The sequence below is a fragment of the Lemur catta genome, chromosome 8 (genome assembly GCF_020740605.2).
Source record: "Lemur catta isolate mLemCat1 chromosome 8, mLemCat1.pri, whole genome shotgun sequence".
NCBI lineage: Eukaryota > Metazoa > Chordata > Mammalia > Primates > Lemuridae > Lemur > Lemur catta.
The window spans coordinates 33,420,565-33,446,179 of NC_059135.1; the positions used below are offsets into that span (position 1 = coordinate 33,420,565).

Sequence of the window (25,615 nt, forward strand, 5' to 3'; positions counted from 1 at the left end):
CTGCCTGATGTTTCCACGAAACAGAACTATGGGAATGTGAGAATATGAGATATGAAGGCACAGAGCTAACAAAGGCCCCATCACAGAGGACCTTCTATCCAGGCCAAGAGCTTGGAATTTTTTCTTATAGCTGACAGACAAACATCAAGGCATTTCTCTCATCCAAGTCAACTTGGGCTATTAAAAAGGTTTGCTCATTTTTAATTCTCCTAAATGAATTTAGAGCATTTTTTCAGAAGATTAAAAAACTGTAATTACATTTTCTCTCACAAGAAGGTTGTATTAAATTGAAAAGAGGATTGGATATTGTTTTCTCAATGTCTATAGTTTCTGCGGTCAAGTTACAAACTGAATCAACTATGGTTGGTTGTCACAACCCATCAAAGTTAAGATTTGGCTGAGTTACAATTGAAATTTTCCTCATCTGATGTATATAATATGCTGGATTATTGGGCTTCTCTACTGTGCTTCCATATACAAATAAATGACGGCATCACAAGAAGACACACCACTGCCTGTGAATCCATTTGAAATTACTGAAGATTTCTTCTAAATGTAAACTTTAATATGGAAACTCACTATATTAGCTAATAATTAACCTTAAGATAAGCATTAATAATAGTTAAAGGCACTCAAAACTTCATGGAAAACAGAAGGCTAGAGATAGAAAAATGCTTATGACAACTTCATGGCAGCCAAGTGACAGATCCAGAAGGCAGCGTTCACACAGAGTCAATGGGAATGGCACCCCCTACACTTGTACAATGCACAACTTACACCGTAGTGTGCAGCAGCTCTGGCCAATTCAGGGATTAGATTGTTAAAACTTGTGCTGCAAAAAAGAAATGACACTGGTTTAGAAATGTCTAATCAAAAGCTCCAAGAAGATAATTTTAGTTGTATTGATATTTAACTTCAGTGAAATTCCTCAAGTCTCAAGTAATTATCGAAGTCAGCTGTAGTTCAGAGATCCCTATGAAAACTCTTCCTGAGTATCCTTTACAAGGGAACCAAAGGATCTGCCCTTTCCAGGAGCCATTATTTCAAGAATAAGGACAATGGTAATACCTTTACTATTTGCTCCACTCCACCCCCCTCTCTAATGTAAGAAGAATCTCTAGAACAAAACCATACTTCCTGAGATTAACCCAATAATTTTTAAAGGGGTAGTTATTGAATAGAGGATGACAGAAATGATTCAGTCTGGTTAACTGTGATTTAGTAGCCAAAAATGTATGTTCCAGAATTTAAAATTGTAATTTCCACCCTAATGGTGTTTGTAATTATTATATTGCTTATATATTTTTATGTTTTTCATGAAAACAACTGCAAATAGATTTAGATAACCAAAAACTCAAAGGAAAATTTCATTCCTCTATTATTGTTATTATCATACCTACATGTATTATTACAGAGCTTACAATGAGTAGGGTTAATAAATGGGTTTTTAATATAAGAAACAGGAGCCTATGTTATAACACACACACACACACACATACACACATGCACACACACTATATGCACATATAATTGTTCCTTTCAATGGCATTCTTCCTCTCTCAGGCTAAAATGCACTATAGATTAAGGAGAGCAGGAAGGAAGTTGCTGGCTTTCTTCCCCTCTGGTTTCAGGGTACATATGAAGTCTCTGTGGGCTGACTCAGAGGATACACAATATGCATTGTTAAGGTTCTTCAGTCCGACTTATTCAGATTTCATACAAAGATATAGTTACTACTAAAACATACTTTTCATACACAAGAATTTACATGCAAGTTTCATTTTTAACAGTCTTAGATATCAGTTTCTTAGCTGATATCAAACCCACAATACAGAAGAGCCTGTTTCCTGCAACATGTGCGGTGAGTGTGGAGAACCATCTGGAAGGTAAGGCAATGAGGAACTGGTGTGCGACCAGCCATGATTTCACCAGCAAATAAACTGTATGTAGCTCTCAAGTGTCTTTAGCACCATTCCAGCGTATGTTCAAATTGTGCCCATCTAAGCAGTTGGAGGAATAAACTACTGATTCAATAATGTACCATCAGAGAACATGAATAATTCCAAAACATTTAGCCTTCCCTCGTTATATATTTTTGCTTTAAAAAAAAAGTGAAGCCCAATTAAACCTGGAAAAACAAAATTACAGTGAGACAGACCATATTTCTGACCTAGGCAATTAGAATTTGTTGCTGAAGCCCAGGTTTTATTTTTAGGGCATCCAGTATATTTTAAATGTATCTAAGAAATATATCTCTTAAGGCATGCTCAAGGGACTAGATTTGTTCATAATTGATCAGGAAATTTTGTTTGTTTATTTTTTGGCCCAAGAAATTGATATTCCCAGGCAACAGTATCCATGAACCAATTTTATTCCAGTTGTTTCATGATGTCGGCTGCTGAGTAGCAGATAACTGGGAGATCCAGAATATTCCAGATGATTAAGGAATACCTCTGAGAGATTTGAGTCACAATCTTTTTTTCCTGGAATACATTGTAAAGCAATTTAAGAACTTTCCATTCCTGAATACAATTGACTTAAAAGTCCATTGAGAATAGTATCTTTTAAATAAATGCTCAAAGACTTTAGCTATTTTTAGAACACATAGCTTTGCCCTGGAAGATTCAGGAACCCAACCATGAGGGCTTAGTGTATTTCACTGCATCCTGAAGGATTTTCCTCAGTTAGAAAAAAACCTCTATACTCTTCTTTGTCTCTGAAAGCCTGAAGCTTCTACCTAATGACTTGATAAACTTTCCATAAAATCATGTGATGATGAAACAGTCTAAGACTCAATTCTAAGTCAAGATTCTGTGATAAGGAGTCTTTTCCTTACAGAACTTACCTTCTTTCAAAGCATTAATATGATTATTATAATGACAATGATGATAATGATCCATGTTTCTTGCCTTACTCAAATAGCTTTCTGAATAGTTGTATGTTAATTTTTTATGACTCTGAACTTATTTTTAAAACTCCAAAGGGATTTCTTTTTCAAAGGATCTATAATTAATCTTCTCATAAAGCCATAAATTTTTCCTTAAAGGGAAAATTCAGTTCCTTATTATTCTGCTTTGGTAGATAGGTATCTTCACTTACCACAAATGCTTAAAGTATCAATAATAAATGGAGAGTGATTAATAATACAAAATTATCTTATAACAAGTGAGAAATAAGTGGAAGAAAACATTTATCCCCCTGACCTGTTACTGTGATTATGTAATCTCATATAAGATGTATATTTGAGCACACTGGATCTACTTGAAATAAGAAAAGTCCAATTAAATTGGAAAATAATCATTTCTGAATTCAGGGAAATTTTCTTGCTGCCATAATAGGCAGCAATTGATCTTTTCAATATGACTTTAAAAGAGTAACATCTAATTTCATTATTCTTAACCTAAATTATCCTTCAGATATTGACATTTACATGTATATGTATCCATGTACGTATACACACATATAACATCTTATATATACATAATTTATATATGTGCATATGTTGACAATGTTAAATGTTACCTGAGCCCTGTGTTCCTGGAAAACAGAGACAGTTAAGAAATCCCCCCATCCTATTGTGTTGTGGGAAACACCTTACTGCAAAGAATCCCCCTTCCCCAGAGGACTTAGCTAAGATTCTTGGATGACCCCCTTGGTTATAAGAAACTAGAATGAAACAATTTTATTAGTGTTTTCTTTCCTCTTAAATCATTGTAGAAAACAGTTAACACAGAGTTAAGACGTCAAACTCACCTTAGCTAAAACTCATCATAGACTAAGAGTCTGTGTGTAAAAAAATAAATTTTCTCTAAAGAAAATTTTCCTTCAAGAAAAGTAAGACCTTCAATAACTTCACATATTGGAGCCAATTCCTCTCTGGTCTATGATGCATCTATTCATTAGAATCCTGCCACTTTTGAATTATTCAGAATCATTATAAAATGCAGCTTTCATCTGAAAAAAAAAATGTACCTCCAAGAGACACTAAATTTAGTTCTACTGGAGATAAAGTAAAGTGGTGGATGCTTCCATAATCATGTCAACATCCTGGCTTTTATCTCTACTAAACTCCTGGGTAGCACAGCTGGGATGTTGCCACCCAAGGCAGAAATCTTGTCACCGAGTCACCAGCCTGCTTATTGCTAAGTATTAACATTCTATTTGAACTGTCCTATATTGCTGGATAAAAGTTGTTTGAAATAAAGTTTTAAACTTGTGGCTTTATTATTATAGATGCATTAAGCATACTTTTAAAACAAATTTACCATTTTTTCTAATCCTAATGCTAATATTCTATATTATATCTCTTTCTGTCTCTGCATCTTTTCAGCTTTAAATTGTAACGTTCTCCTCTGTAACTATAAGCTGCCAAATGAATTTTATGGATACACATGGACATAAAACGTTGCCATGGATTTTTTTTTTAGAAGGTGGGTGATTAAATTCACTTGTAATTAACAATATGACTCATGGTCAGATTCGATATAATAACAAATTAGCTATGATGTTAATGAGTGGTAATTAAATGAACAAGGCAGAAATTTTAGAACTCCCTAGACCATGCATAGGAGGTTCAGCACATCTGCATTTTGATATGTTTTCTTTTCACCATTATTTTCAGATTGTTTTGGCAACCACACTCAAGTATCAAGATACAAGGCAGGGCTTTGGAATCCATGAAAGGCTAAAATATTTACTCTCTGCTGAACTGGTACTTCCTCCTGGAAGACTTCCCTGACCTCTCCATTAGGTCAAATCCCGTTGCACATTCTCATAGTGCCATGCAACTTCTCCTTTAGGACACTCATCACAATGACAAATTTTATACTCATTATGCGATTGTTAAATGACTGCCTCCCCCACTAGACTGATAGCTCCACAAGACCAGAGGGGTCATGTTTTATTCACCAATACACTCCCAAGCATGATGCCTAGCACACACTAAGGACTTCATAGATGTATTTGTTGAATAGATGAATTTGGTTTTAATGTTTTAATATTATTGTTTGCTAATTTATGGATTAAAAGCCTCATTTATGCTTTGCATCTCCTTATTTATCAATGTTGAGGTGGATAAATTAAATTAAATCAACTTCTTGAGGGAGGAAAGAAGGGTCCTCCTACACCAATAAGCCAAACAGTACAAGGTTCTAAAAATGTGTCTAGGAGTACCTTTCAAACACCAAGTCCAGGGATGAATATGTCAAACTTAATTTAGAAAGCCCCAAGAATAAATGTTATGCCTTCTAAATGTACACTTTTTATTTCATAAAGCCTAAAGATATTTTCTTTTGTATATAAAGATAATGATACTGACACATGAAATTCAAGCTGTTTTTCTAGAAGTTATCCATCCATTCTCTCTTTCCTGCCACCCACCTTCTTCCTGGTGATCAATGACATGCATTGTAAGGCAGCTGGCTAAGATCAGAGGTGGGTCTAGGGCAAGTCTGAGTGAGACTAAACCTGCTGCCACTAGACTCAGACCATCAGTTTTAGTTTCATCCCTATTTTGCCTCTCCCAGTTGCATTCACCAAACATTTCCGGCATGACTGATACCATAAATGTTTGCCAAAATTCCAACATTATTTTTTAGACATTTAACAGACAAGAAAAATTAGAATAAATTTCAGAATAAAATAAATTTTTAAAAAATGTTTCCTAGAGAAGACACAGACTAGATTGTGATCTAAGACCTCAGTTGATAAAGGACAGATTGGGGGGCTGAGCAGCAGAACTGTGGCTGTGGAGAAGCGGGCATGAGAAAGCAATATGAAAAGGAGTATGGCCTTTGAAAAGTTTTTGCTAGAGGAACAGCTCTTAAACTTCCTCTGTCTCATCAAGAAGCGGTGGCTGGCAACATCTGGACTAAAAAGCCAGAGAACATCAAAGCTGTCTGAGAGAAACAAGAGGAGGCTGGCTGAGTTCTCAGGGGTCCAGGCTCTGGCTCTCTGCTTTGGTATTTTTGTTGCTGTTTTATTTTACTTTCATGATCTCAGTGGTATCTGTCCAATGGCTCAAATGTATATCCATTCACTCAGGGGTGATCAGGCCCTGGGGAGCTGATTCATGCTAACCAAGCTCCTAGGAGATGGACCAATAAAAAAGAAAGTTAACTGAATCACATACAAAGAGAAGTGTGACTACCAGGCAGAGGGGACTAGTTATGTCACTTGGTCAACTCTTTCTATTTTCACTAGAAAAGAATTCTTGGGAAACCAGGTTGAGAACAGAGAGTTGCTTGGTAAATATAGTGTCAGAGCAAGAGTAATTGGTGCTCTCAAGCTATACTTTCGTATTATACTTTTCTGTACTCTAGGAATATACTTTTAAGGTGATTGGAATACTCATGCGAGCTGGGCAGGACATTCACTCCCTTGGATTAAGTAAGATAATAAATGTAAAGCACTTGGTATAATGCTTTACACATAGAGAGCACTCAGTTAATACAAGCTATTATGATTATGGTCTATAAATATTCTGACAATGTAGAACTTTGTGTAATATATGTCAGATGCCGCTTTATATATATGAACTCATTTAGTCCTCACTATAACCCTATGAGGTGGGGATAGTTGAAGAACCTGTCACTGTTAGATTATATTCACCAATGTCTGCTCCTCTTCCTTAAGGAGGTTTCCATTTGCCCTACTCCACTGAAATCAGACTTGACCATTGGACTTGCTTTGGCCAGTCACATGTGAGGGGAAGGGACATGTGACACTACTGGGCCAATTTTAAAGCCAATTTGTGCTTTTCTACCTCTAGGATTGTAGAAATATTCATTCAGATGGAGTCCCCATTAGCCTGAGTTCCTGAGAGACCCTGACTGACTTGTGATGGACATGCAGTACTAGCAAGAAATAAGCCATTGTTTTAAAACACTGAAATTTTCAGACTTTTGTTACCAGAGCACAACCTAGCGTATCCCAATTGTTCAGAAGTATAGAGACAAAAGGAAATTTTCCAGGGCCACTCAGTTAGGAAGTATCTGGCTGCACAGTCTATACTCTTAGTCACGTTGCTTTCTGTTTCTCAATAATGGATAGTAGTATCACTGTTAAGAATCAGCCAGGTGTGGTGGCTCACACCTATAATCCCAGCACTTTGGGAGGCCAAGGTGGGAAGATTGCTTGAGGCCAGGAGTTCAAGACCAGCCTGAGCAACCACTGAGAAACTTCACCTCTACAAAAAATTTTAACAATTAGCTGGGTGTAGGGGCACACAGCTATAGTCCCAGCTACTTGGGAGGCTGAGGCAGGAGGATCACTTGAGCCCAGGAATTCAAGGCTACAGTGAACTCTGATCACTGAATTCTAGCCTGGGCAACAGAATGAAACTCTATCTCAAAAAAAAAAAAAAAAAATAGAAAGACTAGTTTATTATTAATGAATTGTTGTCACTATTTAGGGGTCTGTTTTTAGACTTCATAAATGTCTGTTTTTTCTGACTAAGTTGACTCGGGAAGAAACCTAGCCTTTCTCCAGCTTCTACTGCACCAAAGGCCAGCAGCTGCCAGAGACACCATAGAAAAGTTCTCAGTGGATAGCGTGGATGGTCCCATACCCTCATGGCAGCCCCCAGGGCACGGTCACCATGGTTGCCAAAAGTGCCTGGTTTGATCCTCTCCACTAACTGCCTCCCACAGTATCTCAGAATGATTGAAAATATCTACAGCCAGTCAGTCGAGGGTAGGCCCTTTCTCACCCTCATTTAGTCTTTCAGAGATGGATGCCTCACCTCATATTTCTTTCCCCATTAGTTCTTCATCTTTGCTCTTGTCTCTCTTATCTCTCAACAATGAGCAGAGACTTCGAACGTGTTTTCAGGCTCTATTAGGAAGCATATTACTACACTGACTTCCTTGTAACTTCCCTTACATGGCATGGTTCCTCAGAGCTGTGAGGGCCTGAAATTTGGGGATTCAATGAGGGAATCTGCCTGGGTTAGAAACACAGGAACCCATGAAGGAGAAGGGAGAAGCTTCAGCCTCTGCTCTTCCCAAGGAAAATGAAAATGTGGTTAGTATAAAAGCAGAAGGAACAAAGGCTTAAGCAATGATAAAAAGCAAAAAAGTTAGATGAAAAAAGAATAGTCACATCTAATAAACATAAATCTATAAAAGCAGCCCAGTTTTATGGCACACACTGGAATACTTTAAGTTATAAGCTGGAAATCTATCCAAGAAAAGCATAAATATATACATAATAGGGTGACCATTGAAGAAGTAATAGTTTTATTCATTCATCTTTCATTTACTGCATGTCATTCAACTAGAAATCAATGAAATTCATGAACAAGAAGACAACCACTTCTTAACCCTTTCATTGCTTCTTTAAGCTCTAGTGATCACCTACTTCATGGCTTTTCCTTTGTAATAAAATGTTTACTAATTGTATTCCTTCAATATTATTTTTTAAATATATCTCTACTTGATACTTCTCCAGCCTGCTAAAATTGATTTTTTCATAAACTTCTAAAAATGTAATGATATGAAATTTAGTTCCTTAAAATAGCCAACGGACCAAGTTAGAAATATATGTGTTGGGAAGACTTACTAAAATGCTACTCTTGGGTTCTTTTTTTTTTTTTTTTTTGAGACAGAGTCTCACTTTGTTGCCCGGGCTAGAGTGAGTGCCGTGGCGTCAGCCTAGCTCACAGCAACCTCAGACTCCTGGGCTTAAGCGATCCTACTGCCTCAGCCTCCCGAGTAGCTGGGACTACAGGCATGAGCCACCATGCCCGGCTAATTTTTTTGTATATATATTTTTAGTTGGCCAGATAATTTCTTTCTATTTTTGGTAGAGACGGGGTCTCACTCTTGCTCAGGCTGGTCTCGAACTCCTGACCTCGAGCGATCCACCCGCCTCGGCCTCCCAGAGCTAGGATTACAGGCGTGAGCCACCACGCCCGGCCCTACTCTTGGGTTCTTTCTAATTTCAGTTTTATAGATGTGACAACCTTACAATGAAGTTCTTTTTCTACTTAAAAAGTCAAATCACTCTGGATGGAGTCCAAGATTTCAAAGGAATTCCAATTCAAAGTAAACAGTATTTTTATCAGTAATATAGCATAAGTTCATAGATTACTCCCAAGAAATCTTCAAAACTCTCATGAGTGAAACACTCTCCCAAATTAATAACAATTTACTATGTTGGCTATGTAAGTGAAGCTGTAGTATCTCTTTCCAGAATGCTTAAAGAACCAGAAAAATTCCCATCATGAGGTTTTAATGTTATGTTAACAACCAAACTGCTGTGGTTTGAATGTTTGTGGCCCCTCCAAAATTCATGTTGGAGCTGGCTCTGTGGTACAGTGGATAGTGCATTGGACTTCTAGCAGAGCCTAGTGTGGTTATTCAAAATTCATGTTCAAACTTAATCCCCAATGCAACAGTATCAAGAGGTGGGGCCTTTAGAGGTGATTAGGCCACGTGGGCTGTCTCATGGATGGGATTAATGCCTTATCAAAGAGCTGAAAGGAGCTATCTAGGCCCTTGTGCCCTCTTTTGCCCTTCCATCCCTTCCATCATGTTAGGACACCGGGTTCCTCCCCTCACAGCAACGAGGCGCCATCTTGGAAGCAGAGACTACGCCCTCACCAGACACCAAACCTGCCCTCAACTTGATAGTGAACTTCCCAGCCTCCAGAAAGAAATTTCCGTGAGAAATAAATTTCTGTTGTTTATAAATTACCAAGTATTTTGTTATGGCAGCAAAATGTACTAAAATACAAAACTCATATTTGAAGGACATCTAGGAGAAAAGACAGAGGGAAGTGTTTATTAATGTGTGAGAGTTTTCTTGGTCCAATGATGGTCTTGAAAAGATACTGAGGATTGAGTCACAGAGACATTTATCATCATATCATCCCCAAAAACATGGTAGCTACTAAAGGAGATCAATTTTATGTAAAACAGTGAAAAAGTATGAAATATAGAGGGAAATGACTGTTAGGGTTGTATGCAGACATACAGCAAAAGTGTAAGGAAATGTAAAAGATGTGCTCAGCAAGTCCCTACTGTGGACACATGTATGATGCTAGAATATGAATTTTAAAAAAATGCATGTATAGGAGCTTCCAGGACCATCTTAATTTCTCCTTGCTAGATTCTAAGGAAAAAGATCTAAGACCTCTGGAAAAATGTGGGCACTGTAATTATAATTCATATTCATTACATTGTAGAGTTATTCATCTTACTCTCTGAACATTTTTCTCCCTCTTCTCTGTCATTTTTAATATCAGATCAATGTAATACTGAACTGCAGAAAACACAAACTAAAGGATTTATTTTGCAGTCTCAGCTCAATTTTCTCTAAAGCCAAGGCCCCTTTTCTACCACTCCCTGCTGCCAACCCACCATTTTGCTGAGACCACATTTCTCATTTTTTCCAGCTCCTCTCTTACCTGTTGGACATTACACTGGAATTAATATTTTTATAAATGTGAACCCACATATTTAACCAGTATTGTTTGATTCTCACTCCCTCCTCCCAGATAGTGGGGAATACTTGTCTAAACCATGTATAAAGAAATTTTTTTCAGTAGGCATGCATAATTTAATAGGTGAACCTTGCCATATCCTACTAATTCAGTGATTATGTCTTACCAGGGTGGTTATTACTAATTCGACCAATTGTACCCAAGGTAAATTGACTATAGTGAATTTATGGGGGGGGAAGGCATTTATTGAAAGACTTTGAGGAGCTCCCAAAATCAGTAGCTAGACTGGAGAACCAAGTAGGAACTAAGTGCTCCAGATCTAAGATACAAGAACTAAAGGAAGATTCTTATAGAGGAAGACATCTTTTCTGAGCAGCACCATTGGAACAAAAAGTCTCCCACAGAGCCCAGTCTCTGTCTCTCAACTAATAGTTCCAATGCCAACGGGGTCATCTGTCCAGCTCTTGGGGAAAGTACACCTGATTAATAGGCCCACCAAACTCAGTGGGGGAGAGAAAGGTGCTATTGGAAGTCTGGAAAAGTCGACTACTCTTGTTTAAGTTCCCAGTGCTCAAGCTGAAATACCAGCAGCTAGTACATGAGCTGTAAAAATAGATCGATTCTGTTCTAAAAGCTTTGTCTTGGAATAATTTGTACAGCATTTGCTCACCCACATCTGACAATCCGCTCCTGTCACTAAACTGAACAAACATACAAACCTACCTCAGAAAACACTAAGTGGACTTAAATCAGAAGTTAACAAAGAAACAAACAAAACTAACAACAAAAAACTGTTCCTCCAGTGGTCATCCTTACCTGGCAAACAAACAAAAAGTGGTAGCTCACATATATACTGTTTAGTTTCATGCACTGTCACTTAGATCTTTTGCATGTATTATCTCATTTAATTCTCACAAAAGCCAGCATGTAGGAATTATTACCACCCTCGGGGAGATTAAGTAACTAGGCTAAAATCTTCCTACTATCAGGCAATCTGCACACAGAGCCTGTATACTTGCACTACGCTGCCTGGACTCAATGGGACTCAGCCACATGGATTGAAGTTTACAGGAGGCAGGACAGGGTAGTGGTTAGAACCACCAGCATGAGTTAAAAATCTCAGCTCTGTCATTTACTAGCTGTATAACGCCTGGCAAGAATTGAAACCTCCCTCAGTTCCCTCATCTGTGATATTGAGAGAGTCATATCAGGGTGAGCACGTGTTGTTGCAGGAAGAAAGGGGAAAGGTTTCTAAAGTAGCTAGCCTTGAGTGCTGGTCACATATTAAGTACTAAATAATCAATGGTCATTATTGGTTACATGTCTGTCTCCCTCCATAGACTTGTCCTGGAAGCCTGGGTAACACTCTTGATATCTGCCCCCGGCACCTTTCTCAGTGATTGGCACACTGACAAGTGCACATAGATATGTGCTGAACAGAAAGTGTTTGCATCAGCGTTCACACTGCCACGTTATACTCTAGGTGCTAATCTCATCCCCACCCTTAAGGAAATGATGCGTCTTCTTCCTCCATCCACTCCTCCCTCTCCCCCCTCCCACCCACCTTTAGACTGTTAACTTTGTGAGGTCAGGGTATGTATCTCTTTTGTTTTCCATGCATCCCCAATGTCTATTACAGAGCCCAGTACACAGTAGAGGCTTAACAAATACCTCTGGACTACATATTTAATAGACATTTGTAACGTCTTAAAGTTTACCTAGCACTTTCACATAAACATATGCAACATCTCTGCAGAGCATGTTAAAAACACAGGCTCTAGAGCACTGCCTGTGTTCAAACTTCAGCTCTACTATTTACTAGCTGAGTGACCCTGGGGAATCTATGTAAGCTTTCGATGCCTCTGTTCTCCCACCTGCAAATAACAGTACCTGGTTGTCACAACTGTTAATTCATATAAACCTGGTAAAACAGCGCCTGGCACATAATCAGTGTTCTTTAAATTCCAGCAATTATTAATCTTGTTTGTGGCTGTTTTTCTTCGAACACACTGTCAAAAATAAATTATTCTCTCCTTTCATGTAAGAAAATATAAAAAGTGGCATTTTTACTTCAAAATCCTAAAATTAATTTGCAATAGAGAGCAAATCGTAATCTCAAGAAACTGACTTCCAAAGCTATTTGCAAAAAGAAATGTATTTATAGGGACTGTTCTTAAAATAAAAATCCGAAATGGCCCTTGATATTCTGAGTGCAAGTCTCTTCCAAATCGCTTGTGTTGGAACCTTCCCCAGCAACATTTGGCATGATTCTCTCCACAAACAAGAACAGCCGTACTGACTTGAGCAGAAGTGTTCATGTGAGTGAAAACACACACGCACAAACACCAGGCGATGGAATTAGGTCTCACACACGGGCCATCCCCTGCCTCCCCCACAAACTTCATTGCCCTATTAAGGGAAAAAGCGTGTCGATCCCAGAAAGCATTGCCCCAATACTTAGAGCAGGAACCTGGTGACCAAGCCACATGTGACTTAAAAATCCAAATCCCCATTTTTAACCAGGGATGCTTGTCTACACGTTGGGGAGAAGAGGAAGAGAAGAATACAGACAAAGAGCAGCTGGCGTTTCTTCTACCTTCAATACTGTAATGTTCCAAGCAAAGCTCTCAGTCGCCTTGTTGAGTTTTCTTCCTTTCAAGCCTTCTTTCGCCCCCAAATTATGAAGTTCTTCATGGAACTCCATCCCTTTAAAAAAAGAATGCATAAGAAATCTTAGTATAAATTTCAGAAAAAAAGGGTTTTATTATGAAAATATTATCAGTGAAATATAATTTCACATTCCTGTCCTCTCATAATTCCTAAATCCCTAAATTGAATTCTCCTTGTCATTCTGTTCATCTCACCAAACAGTTGTCCTTAGGGGCAAACTAACAATAATCAATGCATTAGGCTAAATTACATTTTGAACAGGCAGGAGCTGTAGATAAAGACCTCAGAATTAAAAGAATAAATTCTTCCAAAAGGTTATATCCACTTGTTTGTCCTTTTCCTGGTTTGTGCATGAAACGGTGTGATGTGTGAATGACAACCACATGTGAGGGGTGCACATATCTTACTCTTCTTTGTGAACCATCCCTATGGCTTAACAGTAGGCCCTGGGACCCACATAGGTCACAATCAGTAATTAGTCATGTTGACTTTTTTTTTTTTTTTAAAAAAAAGGGGCTTTTAAAAAAATAGCATTCCTGGAAATACCCAAGTGCTTCAGATTTGGGAATGGCCTTAAAGCCTTAGCCCAACCATTCACTCAAACTTTGATACTATAAAAACCATCACCATCATCTGTTTCTTCAGCCTTTGTCTTAGCACCCCTGGGATGAAAATCACGTTCTCTTATGAACAGCTCATTCCATCTTTGGAAAGTTCTGACTGATATCGAGCCAAAATCTCCTTCCCTGGAACTTCTAGCCCTTGGTACTAGCTGGACACAGACCAACAATGTCTAATCTCTTTTCCACAGTGTGGGCTTTTAGATATTTAAAGAAAGATATTGGGTAAAAACCTCCTCAAGTCTTCTCCAGATTTAACTTTCTAACAGGTTTCAGCTTACTAATGACTCTTCTTTAAGGACAGCATCCAGGCAGGGCCACTGCATTGCCCAGCTTCCTGGAGCTGAGCAGTGTGGGAACCCGCATGCAGGTGTGAACACCATACTCAAAGTGGGCTTGAAGCAGACCACACAAGGTGGGAATTTACCACCCTTCTCCTGGTTCTGGTTATTGGACTGTTATTAAGGCAGCCTGAAACCACATGAACTTTCCTGGTGCTAACTTCACAGACATAGCACATGGTAGCGAGCCCAACTGGGGAGCCTAGGCTTGCATCCTGGCTCCACCACTCACTGCCACGTGAGCCTGAGCAAGTCCCTGAAACTCTCCAGGCTTCAGTTTCCTCACTGGTGAAATGGTGGTAACAGGAGGGTTTCCTCATGGGAGTTAAGTGAAGATTAAATGAGTCTGTACATATAAAGCTCCCAGAGCAGTGCCTGGCACCATTAAGTACTAGGTATTATTATTTCTGTGCTTCCTGTCGGCTGAAACATCTAAGCCTGCCAGTCAGTCAGTGAAGAGCACCAATTTAAAAGTCTGGTCTGGGTTCAAAGGTCAGCTCTACCATGGGTTGATATGGACCCCAGGGAATTCACTCAGTCTCTCAGAATCTCAGGTGCCTCATCTATAAATTGGATATAATGATGATTACTTTGCAGAGTTGTCGTGGGGACTAAGTAGGACAGTGGATGTGCTTGGTATAGCACATGCATATGGATCAAGGAATTGTCATTGTTGTCACCTCCCTCATCATAGCCATCATCCTGTGTGTGGATACAGGAGCATGTGCATCCAAGAGACAAAAGCACAGGAGTGGATGAAGGTGAACATACATAAACACAAGTGTACTCACAGATACGTGACTCATCCCACCCTTAAAGAAAGAACATATCTAAAACCTAAAATGAGGACTAGTAGATGAGGCAAAAGCCTAGAAGATTAGTAGGATTATGGTTCATGTTGTAAAAATGAAGTGGATTTTAAGGGGCCATGTGGAACCATAGCTTCCCTACCAGCAGTAAAAGGTTTTGATAATGTCCCAAACCACAAAAGTAGATTCAGAAACCCTCAGCCCTTTAGACATCTTCAGACACCACTCCCAACCTCATAGACACACATAAAATCCACCTATTATCACTTAGATTTCTTCCATACTAAACAAAGACTCACATATAACTTAAAGTATAGTTAAACAATGCTATAAAATATTTTAATTTTAAGAGAAAGAACAGAAAGCTTTTTAAAAAATCTGCCAAGAATTATAATGGTTTCTAAACAAAATAGAAAAAAAAAATCCCACCAAAAAACAGAAAACAATTACCTGCTTTCTGACACTGTACAATTTTTTCCTGGACTGTGTCTGCCATTTCTATGAGAAACCGGCTCTCTTGAATCATCTGTCACAAAATAAACATCAAAAAAAAAGGTGGTTGTGAGAAATCCTTAAACTGGCTCATTGGGAAGATGACATACAGACAGACCCACATGACACGCCCGGTAACAGGGAGCCATGGTCTCAACCACAAGACGTGGGAGAGGGAAGGACAATCTCTGTTCCAACCCCCTCCATTCCAACACTGAGGCCAGAGTCACCTTCTTCATGATTGCTCCAGTTGTGTAATATGTTTGGCACACAGTGGGTGCCAAATAAATAGCTGTTGAATAAATGCAATTGCAATTCTTTAAGTCTCAGATCATATTCATAAACACCTCTGATTCTACCCCCTTAGCCCAAAGATGAATGCATCATGAAGGTAAGTGGTATCGCAACACAATACAACAGCAGTGAGAACCAGGAGAGGGTTCTTTATCCCTCCAGGGACTGCCAGATATCACCTTTAAAAATATTTTGTGTTCTATTTCATGCCCCTTGCCTGTCCCTCACTCTGCCACCACCAAAAAATGAAGTAGCTTCTATCTTCTCCAAATTCTCAAAAAACTCCCTCTGCAGTGCTCAGATGAGGGTTGGAAGTTCCACTCAGCCACTGGCAGGTTCTGATCTTTCCCATCTCACTCCTTCCTAAATATTACTTCCAGAATCATCTTCCAAAACCATGGCACTAGTTAATGCCGGCCTTTGCCATTTTCCCCCTTGCTTACTGAAGGGGATTATTGTTCTAGAGTGCACGTCTCCCCAGGCTCCAGCCCATCTGCCTCAAGCTCACTTTAATGCCCTCTCCTCTATTGGTTTCCTGATTTCCCCTTCTTTCTCCTTCTCACTTCCCAAATTCCCAGAACATTCTAACTTTTTATTCTGTTCATTGCATTTCTTATTTTCTATCTTAAATTATAGTTTATTATTTACCTATATTATCTTCCACCTTCTCACTTCCCCAGTAAATTGTAATTCCAGTAGAGCAGGGACTCAGTCTCATTCACCTTTGTATCACAGATTCATCCATCCATTTATATATAATCATCTTTTTCCTATTTTACTTCTGTGAGCCTTATTTCTTCTCCCACATATGCATGCACAATAAAATATTTTGTTTGTTACTGATTACTTCTCAAACTTGCAATTGTCTCTTTGAATTCTAATCTCTCTTTTTGTCTCTAAGTTTTTCCACTCTATTTTTTTCTAGGCATCTCCATTTTTCTACAATTTTACATGCTCTTAATTCCCTTTTAAATTAAGTACTGAAAAATAAAGCACAAAGCTTTTAACAGGATTACCCCTGTAAAAATATAATACTGAAACATCAAAAAATAAAATAAATATTAAAATTTTATTACATACTTATTTGAGGCAAAATAAATTCAGGGTCAAAACATACTACAAACCCTATAATTCAAGCTCTCCTCAAAAGCCCCCAGGTAAATATTTGCTCACCCCATAGCACAAGAAGTTTCTGTTTTCCCAATTTACTAATAGATCACTTCATAAAGAGATAATCTAGTATGATTTAACTTCAAAACAAAGAAACTTCTCTGTGAGATTCCTCAATGGATAACCTGAAATCCTTTAGTAATAAAAGTTCCAAATTGTATCCTAAAATATCTCATCATTAATATTCTCAGAACTTAAAATCATTGCTCACGTGAAATTTTCTCAGAAGAGCATTTGATCTTCTATATGAAAACAGCTTCCATTGTATTTAGAAGAATACTTGTATTCTATTTTCTGCAGTCAACTTTCAATTGTTAGCAGTTATAGAGAAACAAATAGATGGCTAATATGTACAAATAATTCCAAACCACAATTAAAGTCAACAATTTCAAACTCTCAACTAAGTAATTCATCTAAGTTGTTAGGGAGAAAAAATGGTGGATCTGAGTTTCATCTCCTTCCTAGGTCTCTCCTGATACTAATGGAAATGAAATAGAAGTGCAAAGCCATGGAGAGGAGGTGAGAAGACGTCCTCCGATAATCCCCAGCTGGGTTGTCAGAACCCTCAGCCAGCACAGGCTGGGTAGACTCAATCGATAGAATCTGGCAGTGGCCTCATTTACATATCTGATGTCTCCGCCTGAGCGCCCAGTTCCCTTTGCCTGTTGTAGTAACACAAAGAGCTTTTCTTTGGTTCTGTCACATGAATATCTCCTAATGGATCTCATTTCCTTGCCAGGGCTTTGTATCTAAAAGAATAGAGAACTTACCCAGATAAAGGCTGGCATTATTTTATGCATTAGATGTGTCCTAAGCAAGGATGTGTAAAGTTGTGAGTTAAGATTCAAATTATTTACTTAAAAAGAAAACTTTATTGAAGGGGACAGTAATGCTTTTACTCAGAGATGGATTAAATTGTCTAACCCGTGTGAAACAAAAACTGTTCTTCCAGCTCTTCCCAATAAGGAGTTCAACTAATTGGCGCAGAATCATTGCAGAGTCAATCTAACTATTTAATAGTACTGAAAAGATAGATTTTCATCATATCAGGACTCAAAAACCTTCCATAGATTCCAATTTTTTCCTGAATTATATCTAAATTCCTAGAACCACAGAACTTCCTATTTAGAATCACAGTTTATCACAGACAACCCCATTTTATAGATTAAGAAAACTGAGCAAAAGTTGACTTGCCTAAAGTTAATAATTTAGAACACAGGCATTCTTGAGGAGCAGACCTAAGATCATAAGTTGTTCTGTGATACTGATATTATATTTAAGTATAGAATTTCTGTTGCAAGGGCAAGTTGGTGAGAAACATTTAGTAAAGTAGCACTCATCAAGTAAATCATCATGAAAATAAATTTTGCCATGACTGTTTTTCCCTCTGAGTTTAATTTGCAACACATACCCACTATTATAACTATCCTTCCCAGGAAACCTAGAAAGAAATGTGCTTACCTGGGTCCACTGCTTTTTCAGGAGGGGTTAGGAATTTTGGATAAAGCTATTGCTTGAGAATATGTGAGTCAATAAAAAGCCTATCTACTCTAGACCTATTTTTGTTCTCTCCCCTTAAGGACACTGCAATAATTCATCCACCTCTTACCTTCCTGATAATCAAAACACGAAGTTTGGGTCTTTGGTTCTGCAGTGGCTCATCTTTTCAGATTGTTTAAAATAAGACAGGAATTTTATGAAACCTGGTACATTTGTAAATCAGATTGCCATTTTCCAAATGGCAAATACATGTGCTCCCACTGAATGTTCCAGTTTCTGTTGAGTTACGGTGCTGTGGTGCTTCACATCATGGCTGTCTGTGCTGACCCTGTCCCTGTTTATTCATCTCTGTATCACACAGAATCAAATATAGAAATGTCACTTAGACTAAAGCCTGGGGCTAAAGATGGGTTTCAAAAATCATACCAATTCTACATGGATAAAAACACTATTGTAGAATGAAAAACGTCAAAGCTATTCAAACAAACCAATTTTGATAGTGTCCTACTGAAATTATAGAGTGTTTTCCAATGTAATCACCCACTACTACGACTCCCTGTTACATGATGAGTAACATATTCACATCACTGATCGTAGACTCCTAGGGCTGAGCAGGACCTTACCAGGTCATATCTCCTGCCAGGGAGCTGCCGGATCACAGGTTTTGCCAGACCTTTTATGGCATTTAACACAGTGGCTTGCACATAAAGGGAGCTCAGTAGATGTTTATCAAATTAAACATTTCCATTTTCCAGCTCTAACACCAGGCTCTTTCAGTAACCAATTTGCATTTTAACAGCCCCAAATTAATATTAATCTGAAATGGGGAAAAAAAAACCACATCACATTGCTTTTATTTGCAAAATGTAATTAGACAGTGATTCTACCACTATATTACCTACTTCAGTGGGATAATTTCCTACAGAGAGGGAAAGTCCAGAGTCGGGAAGTGGTGTTTGCTCTTTCAGAGACCTGAGCAAAAAAAAAAAAAAACCAATTCGCAGTGCAAAAAAGGGACAAATCACTTAGAAATTGTCTTCTGATTTCAAATTAAGTTCCAGATACAGTTTCTGAAAAGCTGTCCTGATGACAGAGCCACCGATATGGCACCCTGGTGAGCAGTCTAATGCCGACAGCGCTTCTCTTTGTGGCTTTAGCCTGGGAAGGAGGCATCAATTCCACCTCCAACTTTTAGGGCCTTTTCTACCTGCCAGCGTTATTGATTGACAATGTTCCCAGTTCCCTCTAGTGCTTTTATAGAAGCTGTACACCTTCTACCTCCAGCCGTGACGTGTTCAATATCAGGAAAGTCATCTCTGCTTCACTTGCCCAAAATATCGGATAGGCATTTAAACAGCTAACCCTATTCAGAGCATAGGGATGGTGACAGCAGACAGGGCTGCTCACAAGCAAAATTGCTATTCTTTGGGCAACCTCACCCTCACCTGACGCAGACTTGGGAACCCTCTGTCACTATGATCTCTGCCTTTTCCTAGGTAAAAACCTGCTCGTAGAACAGGATCTGTTAAATTCATTCAATGGCATGAATGAATTACTGATAACCCAATGTGTTATTACTCACAGAGACGTTTTTGCATTTTAAGAGATAAAAAGTCTTAACCCTAAGGAATTAGTTGTCATTTTGAAATTTCAAGTACCAGGAAGCTGACAGAAAACATATGTTTTAAATAAGAGGTGTTAAGATGCAGGGGGAGTGTTCGCTCCCTAGTCTTCTGAAACTATGCCACATAAACAGGCCCATTCTGCTACAAATATATTGGGGGTTTGATTTCTTGATATCAACACAGTTGCCATAATAGAATTATAATTGCAAAACTAATATTAAAATGACTTTTAAGACTGAATTTTTAAAGCCCTCAGGGGGAAATAGTTCTGAATATTAAATGAGTGAGTGTTTGGTAATGAACAGTGGCCATCTCAGGTCATTAGAAAAAGCTAAGTTTAGAAAAAAAATCTGTGCAGATGAACTCAGGGTCAGTGTTTTCTAGAATATTTTTATTTTATTTCCCCTAGATAAATAGAATAATTTAATGCCCCCAAGTTGGCTTTTAATAAATGTAGGTCTACTAGGTTGCCTGATTTGTTTCTTTTGATACCGTAATATGCCAAACATTTGTATCTGTTCAGGAAAAATTTCAGGTTGTTTTTTATTCTAAACCTATTCTGTATTTTTTTTAGTGGTTACAATTTTCCTCTTGGACAGCATTTGTACAGTTCATTACTATTTTTGAAAAACCCAAACATTTCAGCAACTTGAGTCTAAGTTGAACCCAAGCTGCATTTTTGAATACTCACCCCAACCAGGCAATAAACCCTGGATTTGTCTTTCTGCTTTATTCATCCAAATAAGTGCTTATCAATAGTCTGTAGGGGGGGTTATTTAGACTTTACTTTTACGAGAAGTTCTAAGCTTACATAAAAATTGAGTGGAAATTCCCACATTCTCCTCATCTCACCCCCACCCTCAGTTCCCACCACTGTTTACATTTTGTGTTAGTGTGGCATACCTACTACAATTGATAAGCCAATACAGATACATTATTATTAGCTAAAGTCCATAGTTTACATTAGGATTCACTCTTTATATGGTACCATTACAGTATCATACAGAATACTTTCACTGCCTTAGAAATCCCTGAGCTCCACCTATTCATCTCTCCATCCTTCCCCACCAAGTCCCTGGCAACTACTGATCTTTTTACTGTCTCCATAGTTTTGCCTTACTCATGGGTTTTTAAGTTAATGTACAAGACAAGGAACAATTCAGTGAGAGTAGTGTCATAGCGGTGAAAGTAAGGAGATTTAATGATTTTTCATAAAACACATTCAACTACCGGATGGAAACTACACTTTCACCAGCAATAGATGCTACTATTTATTTTTTTATTCACCTGACATTAATAGATAACACACTATGCCCAGCACCGTTTTAGGTGCTAGAGATGACATTAGTAAGCGGACAGACAGGGTCTCTGCCCTCATGGAATACACATGAGGCATAAGAGTGGTAAAAGAGAAGAGCAGAAACTAAACACAAGGACAAGCAAAATATTTTTTCAATATTGCTAAGTAGAATGATGGAAATAAAACATGGCCATGTGATAGAGGGACAGATGGAGACAGTGGTTAGCGAAGGCTTCTCTGAGGAAATGACATTTGAGATAAGAATTAAGAGATAAGGAGGAACAAATTCTAGTGTTCTATAGCACAGTAGACTGATTATAGTTAACAATAATATATTGTATATTTCAAAATAGCTAGAAGAGAGCATTTCTAATGTTCTTGCCACAAAGAAGTGATAAATATTTGAAGTGATGGATACACTATTACCCTAATTTGATCATTATATAATGTATAAATGTATGGAAAAATCACACTGTACCCCATAAACACATATAAATAAATATAACTATTTATCAATTAAAAATAAAACTTAAAAAAATTAAGAGAAAAGAAGCAACTCTCCATGCAAAAGAACACTCCAGGGAGAGGGAAGAGCAAATGCAGTGGCCTGGAGGTGGGAATAAGCTTGGTCTGATTGAAAAAGGAGAGTAAGCCAATGTGGCTGGAGGAGGGGGAGCAAAAGAGAGGGTGCAGGGGTGAGGCTGGGAGAGGCAGGTGGGATTGGAGAGGCAGGAGAGGCTGTAGAAGTAGGTAGGGCTGCAGAGACAGGTGAGGTAGGCAGGCAGGGCGGCCCTGTAAAGTCACAGTAAGGAGATGCAGTTAGCCAATGGAGGATTTTAAGCAGGAAGGTGACATGATCTAATCTATGCTTTTAAACGATCACCTGGATCTGCAGAGTATCTTAGAAGACCTCTTAAAAAAATACTAACACTAATGCACCAAAGAGCATTAAAGATGCCAACTAATACAATGTAAATCCTAGAAAGTAAAAATGATGTTTTTAATTTTGAGGCCAACATCATCATACATGTGTCTGTCCCTCCCACCTTACCCCTCAAAAGAAATACTCAACAGAGACTTCAACAGTGTTTTCAATCACTTCTGCATTCTACCGAGTTTACCATTTTGTGTAGGGATATCTACACTCGGTGCCCTACCAAAATGAAAAATCATTTCCATAGGAAACTGTAAATGAAAACTTTGTCATAAGTATCTCTGCTTTCCACTGTAGCCTTTTATTTTAACCTTTGAAAAATCACGCTCTGCCTACAATCACAATTTGTATTTTAAAAATACAGATGAGAAAAGGCTAATATTTCAGATTTGGGTTCAGCAGATAAAACTGAAATAACAAAACACTATCTGACACTTGGGGATGTGAAATGGAAACTGTCCAACCACGGAGCAGGTGCCTTTCTGTTTATTACAAGCCCAGCTCCAGAGAGTGCCCTCTCCATGAATGATTTTTCTTTTTTAGCTCAAAAGAGAAGTGGAGGAATAAGTGATTTCTACTGTCTGTCTCTATGGAAACTAGTATCCTAATTTCACCTCTTAAATGACAATTATATCTATTCACTGAATAGCTTTCAATCCCACTTTTCTGATGAAAAAATTGATTTCATGAAAAATGAGATACAGGTAACAGGTGCAACCATGAAGTACACTTCATAACAGGTACAGTCATTCATAAGCAGAATGTGCTCTGTGGGGCTTTTTCTTTTTCAGTTGCAGGATGTTAACCCAAATTTCTTTCCTCTCATTGTTTTTTAATGAGAAAATATTATTCTTTTTTCCTTAACATTTATTTTTACTCAATTATAAAATTAGTTGAGTTCATTATAAAGTTTGGCAAATACAGAATAAAATAGAAAAATATAAAGAAGAAAATAAAATTCACTCTCACATAAAAATAGTCACTATTAATAACCTGCTAGCATTTTAGGTGCATATACATACAAATACAATTTAAATATTATTGTGCATATTTTTGGTAACCAAATATTTTATAAAACGGATTGTGAGTTCTCCATATCATTAAATATTCTTCTAACACATGATTTTAATATCTTCAAAGGAATCTATAATATGGACTACGTTTTACATAACTAATCCCTCTATGTTGACATTATTAAACATAATGTTTATACACACCTCTATTTAGCTTAGAATAAATCCAAAAAAAGGAAATATATAGATCAAATGAATAACATCTTAAGTTATATTGCCAAATTTTTCTCCAAGAAATGTATCAATTTATTTTCCCCACTACAGGTTGATGTATAAGAGTGTCCATTTTCTTAAAATCTTGATCAGAGGTACTATTTTTAAAAATAAAAAACATGCCAATTTGATTAAGAAGGGAGTATCTTCTTACATTCTTTAATTTCTAATTAAAAACTTATTTTAAGGTTAAATATATTTTTACAATTTCCATTGTTTTTTAGGGGGCAACACATGAATTGCCTGTTCACCTCTGTAGCAAAGTTGTCCCCTAATACCCATTCTCCCTCTATTTCTTAGTAACAGAAGAGACAACTTTTAGCATATAGCCCCTTGAAATAATATCTTCCATTCTCCTGTGTAACTAAGTGTGGTTATGTATCTAACTCCAAGCTGATGAAATATAAGCAAAATTGATCTATGTTATTTTAGAGAAATGTCCTTCAGAGAAGAGGATATACCCTCTTTCTTCTCTTCATCATTCAGGATGGTGAAATGCAGATGTTATGGTTGGAGCTTCAGCAGCCATCTTAGACCATGAGGATATGGACTACACTCTAGGGATGGCAGAAGAGAAAACCAGAGGGAGCCTAGGTTCTTTAAGAACTTTGTACAAGTGTCACCCTCAATGGCTGATCTCCAGATTTTTAGGTGAAAGAATAAAACTTTGTTTTTAAGCCATGATTGGGTTACATTTTTTTGGTATATGCAGCTGAACTTAATCTTGATTGATATACAATTTTCCCCATGATTCTTTTAAGTGCCCTTTCTATTTTAAGGATGTTTATATTTTATCTGACGTATATGCTATAAATTTTCCCAGTTTGTCATCTGCTCCTTAATTTTGTTTATAGAATCAGGAGATGCAAAAATATAGTTATTCTTAAATCTAATTACTACATGAATTCCATTATATATTCAGAAAAATTAGATTACAATGTTAGCTTAGAAATCTAGATTCCACAGAAATCTTTTGTCTAAATTATCATAAGGCAGCACTGAGACATAAGTTTACTTCCTATAGGTATACAATTAAATTGTTATATTGCACTCTAAAGTCATTTAGGTGATGAGTGTACATACGTTTGAGAGTTTGTTCAATAATTCATTTTTTGCTAAAGCAGAGATTTTCCATTTGTGCAAGGCATTTTCTCAGAGGTCCGCAGTGGGACTCAGTGGAAGCTGAGTGGGCTGGCTCTGCCTGCTACCTCCAATCCATGTTTCAAAAGCAGCCTCTCTGCGTTAATCTGTGGAGTTCCACAAAAGGGTCCCTGCCATTAGTGATTTTCCACACAAACAGCTAAGAAATGTGGAGTCCCAATTTCCTACCAGATCATAGGCAGCCAGCATCTTTTTCTGCACATCTGGAATTGCACCCAGAGGCTCCAGGTAAGGAAAGCTGTCTTTCATCACGAGAGAGACAGAGGGAGTATTGTCACTGGTGATGAGCCGCGAGGACAGGGTCAACAGGCACTGCTTCAGACTGGCAATTGGAGGGAGTCCACACAGTTCCTTAATAGACACTATCGCGTTCTGCGAGCAAGAAAACATGGAATCACACTTCTGAACACATGACACATCACCGCCAGCACTCCCAGGTTTACACAAAATACGTTCATTAAAAGCTTACCTTTAGACACATCTATCATTGGAGTAAAATGGATTATAATCAACCACAAATGTTGTGATGTGCACGGAGATAACACATAGAGCTGCTTCACTGTTACACTTCATCTCTCTCAATGTTTAGCAGCCACAAAAGCAAAGCAGCACGTGACACAAGGCTATACAGTGCTTTTCAAAGCAGCGCACTGGAAGATTCACATAAGTGAGTACTGCCTGGCCATGAATATCTTATTTGATTTGTGTCATGATGATCGGGAAAATATAATGCCAGTGGCTGTTTATTGAAATGCACCTCCCTTGGGCTTTTGCCCTCAGGGTAGCAGGCTGCAATATCCTACTACCCTCCGTGTGACTAATCATCAATGGTATGCGTTTGTCATCTCATCAGAAAGGCACCTGACAGACACACACACTGAAAATGCATTTCATGTAGAGCTACTTTTGTCCATGTTACGGTCTTTTTAACAAATTCATTTGAAATTGGAATTATGGCTATTTTATATT

At 37.9% G+C, this 25,615-nt stretch overlaps 1 protein-coding gene across 1 annotated transcript in view; it reads right to left on the bottom strand.

Moving 5' to 3' along the window:
* Window positions 1-25,615, bottom strand: part of PLCL1 (phospholipase C like 1 (inactive)) — a 298,233-nt gene that overhangs the window by 23,749 nt on the left and 248,869 nt on the right. Inside the window, 3 exon segments of the mRNA XM_045558795.1 lie at window positions 13,041-13,150; window positions 15,335-15,410; window positions 24,815-25,018. Of these exon segments, the coding sequence (XP_045414751.1) occupies window positions 13,041-13,150; window positions 15,335-15,410; window positions 24,815-25,018 (390 nt within the window).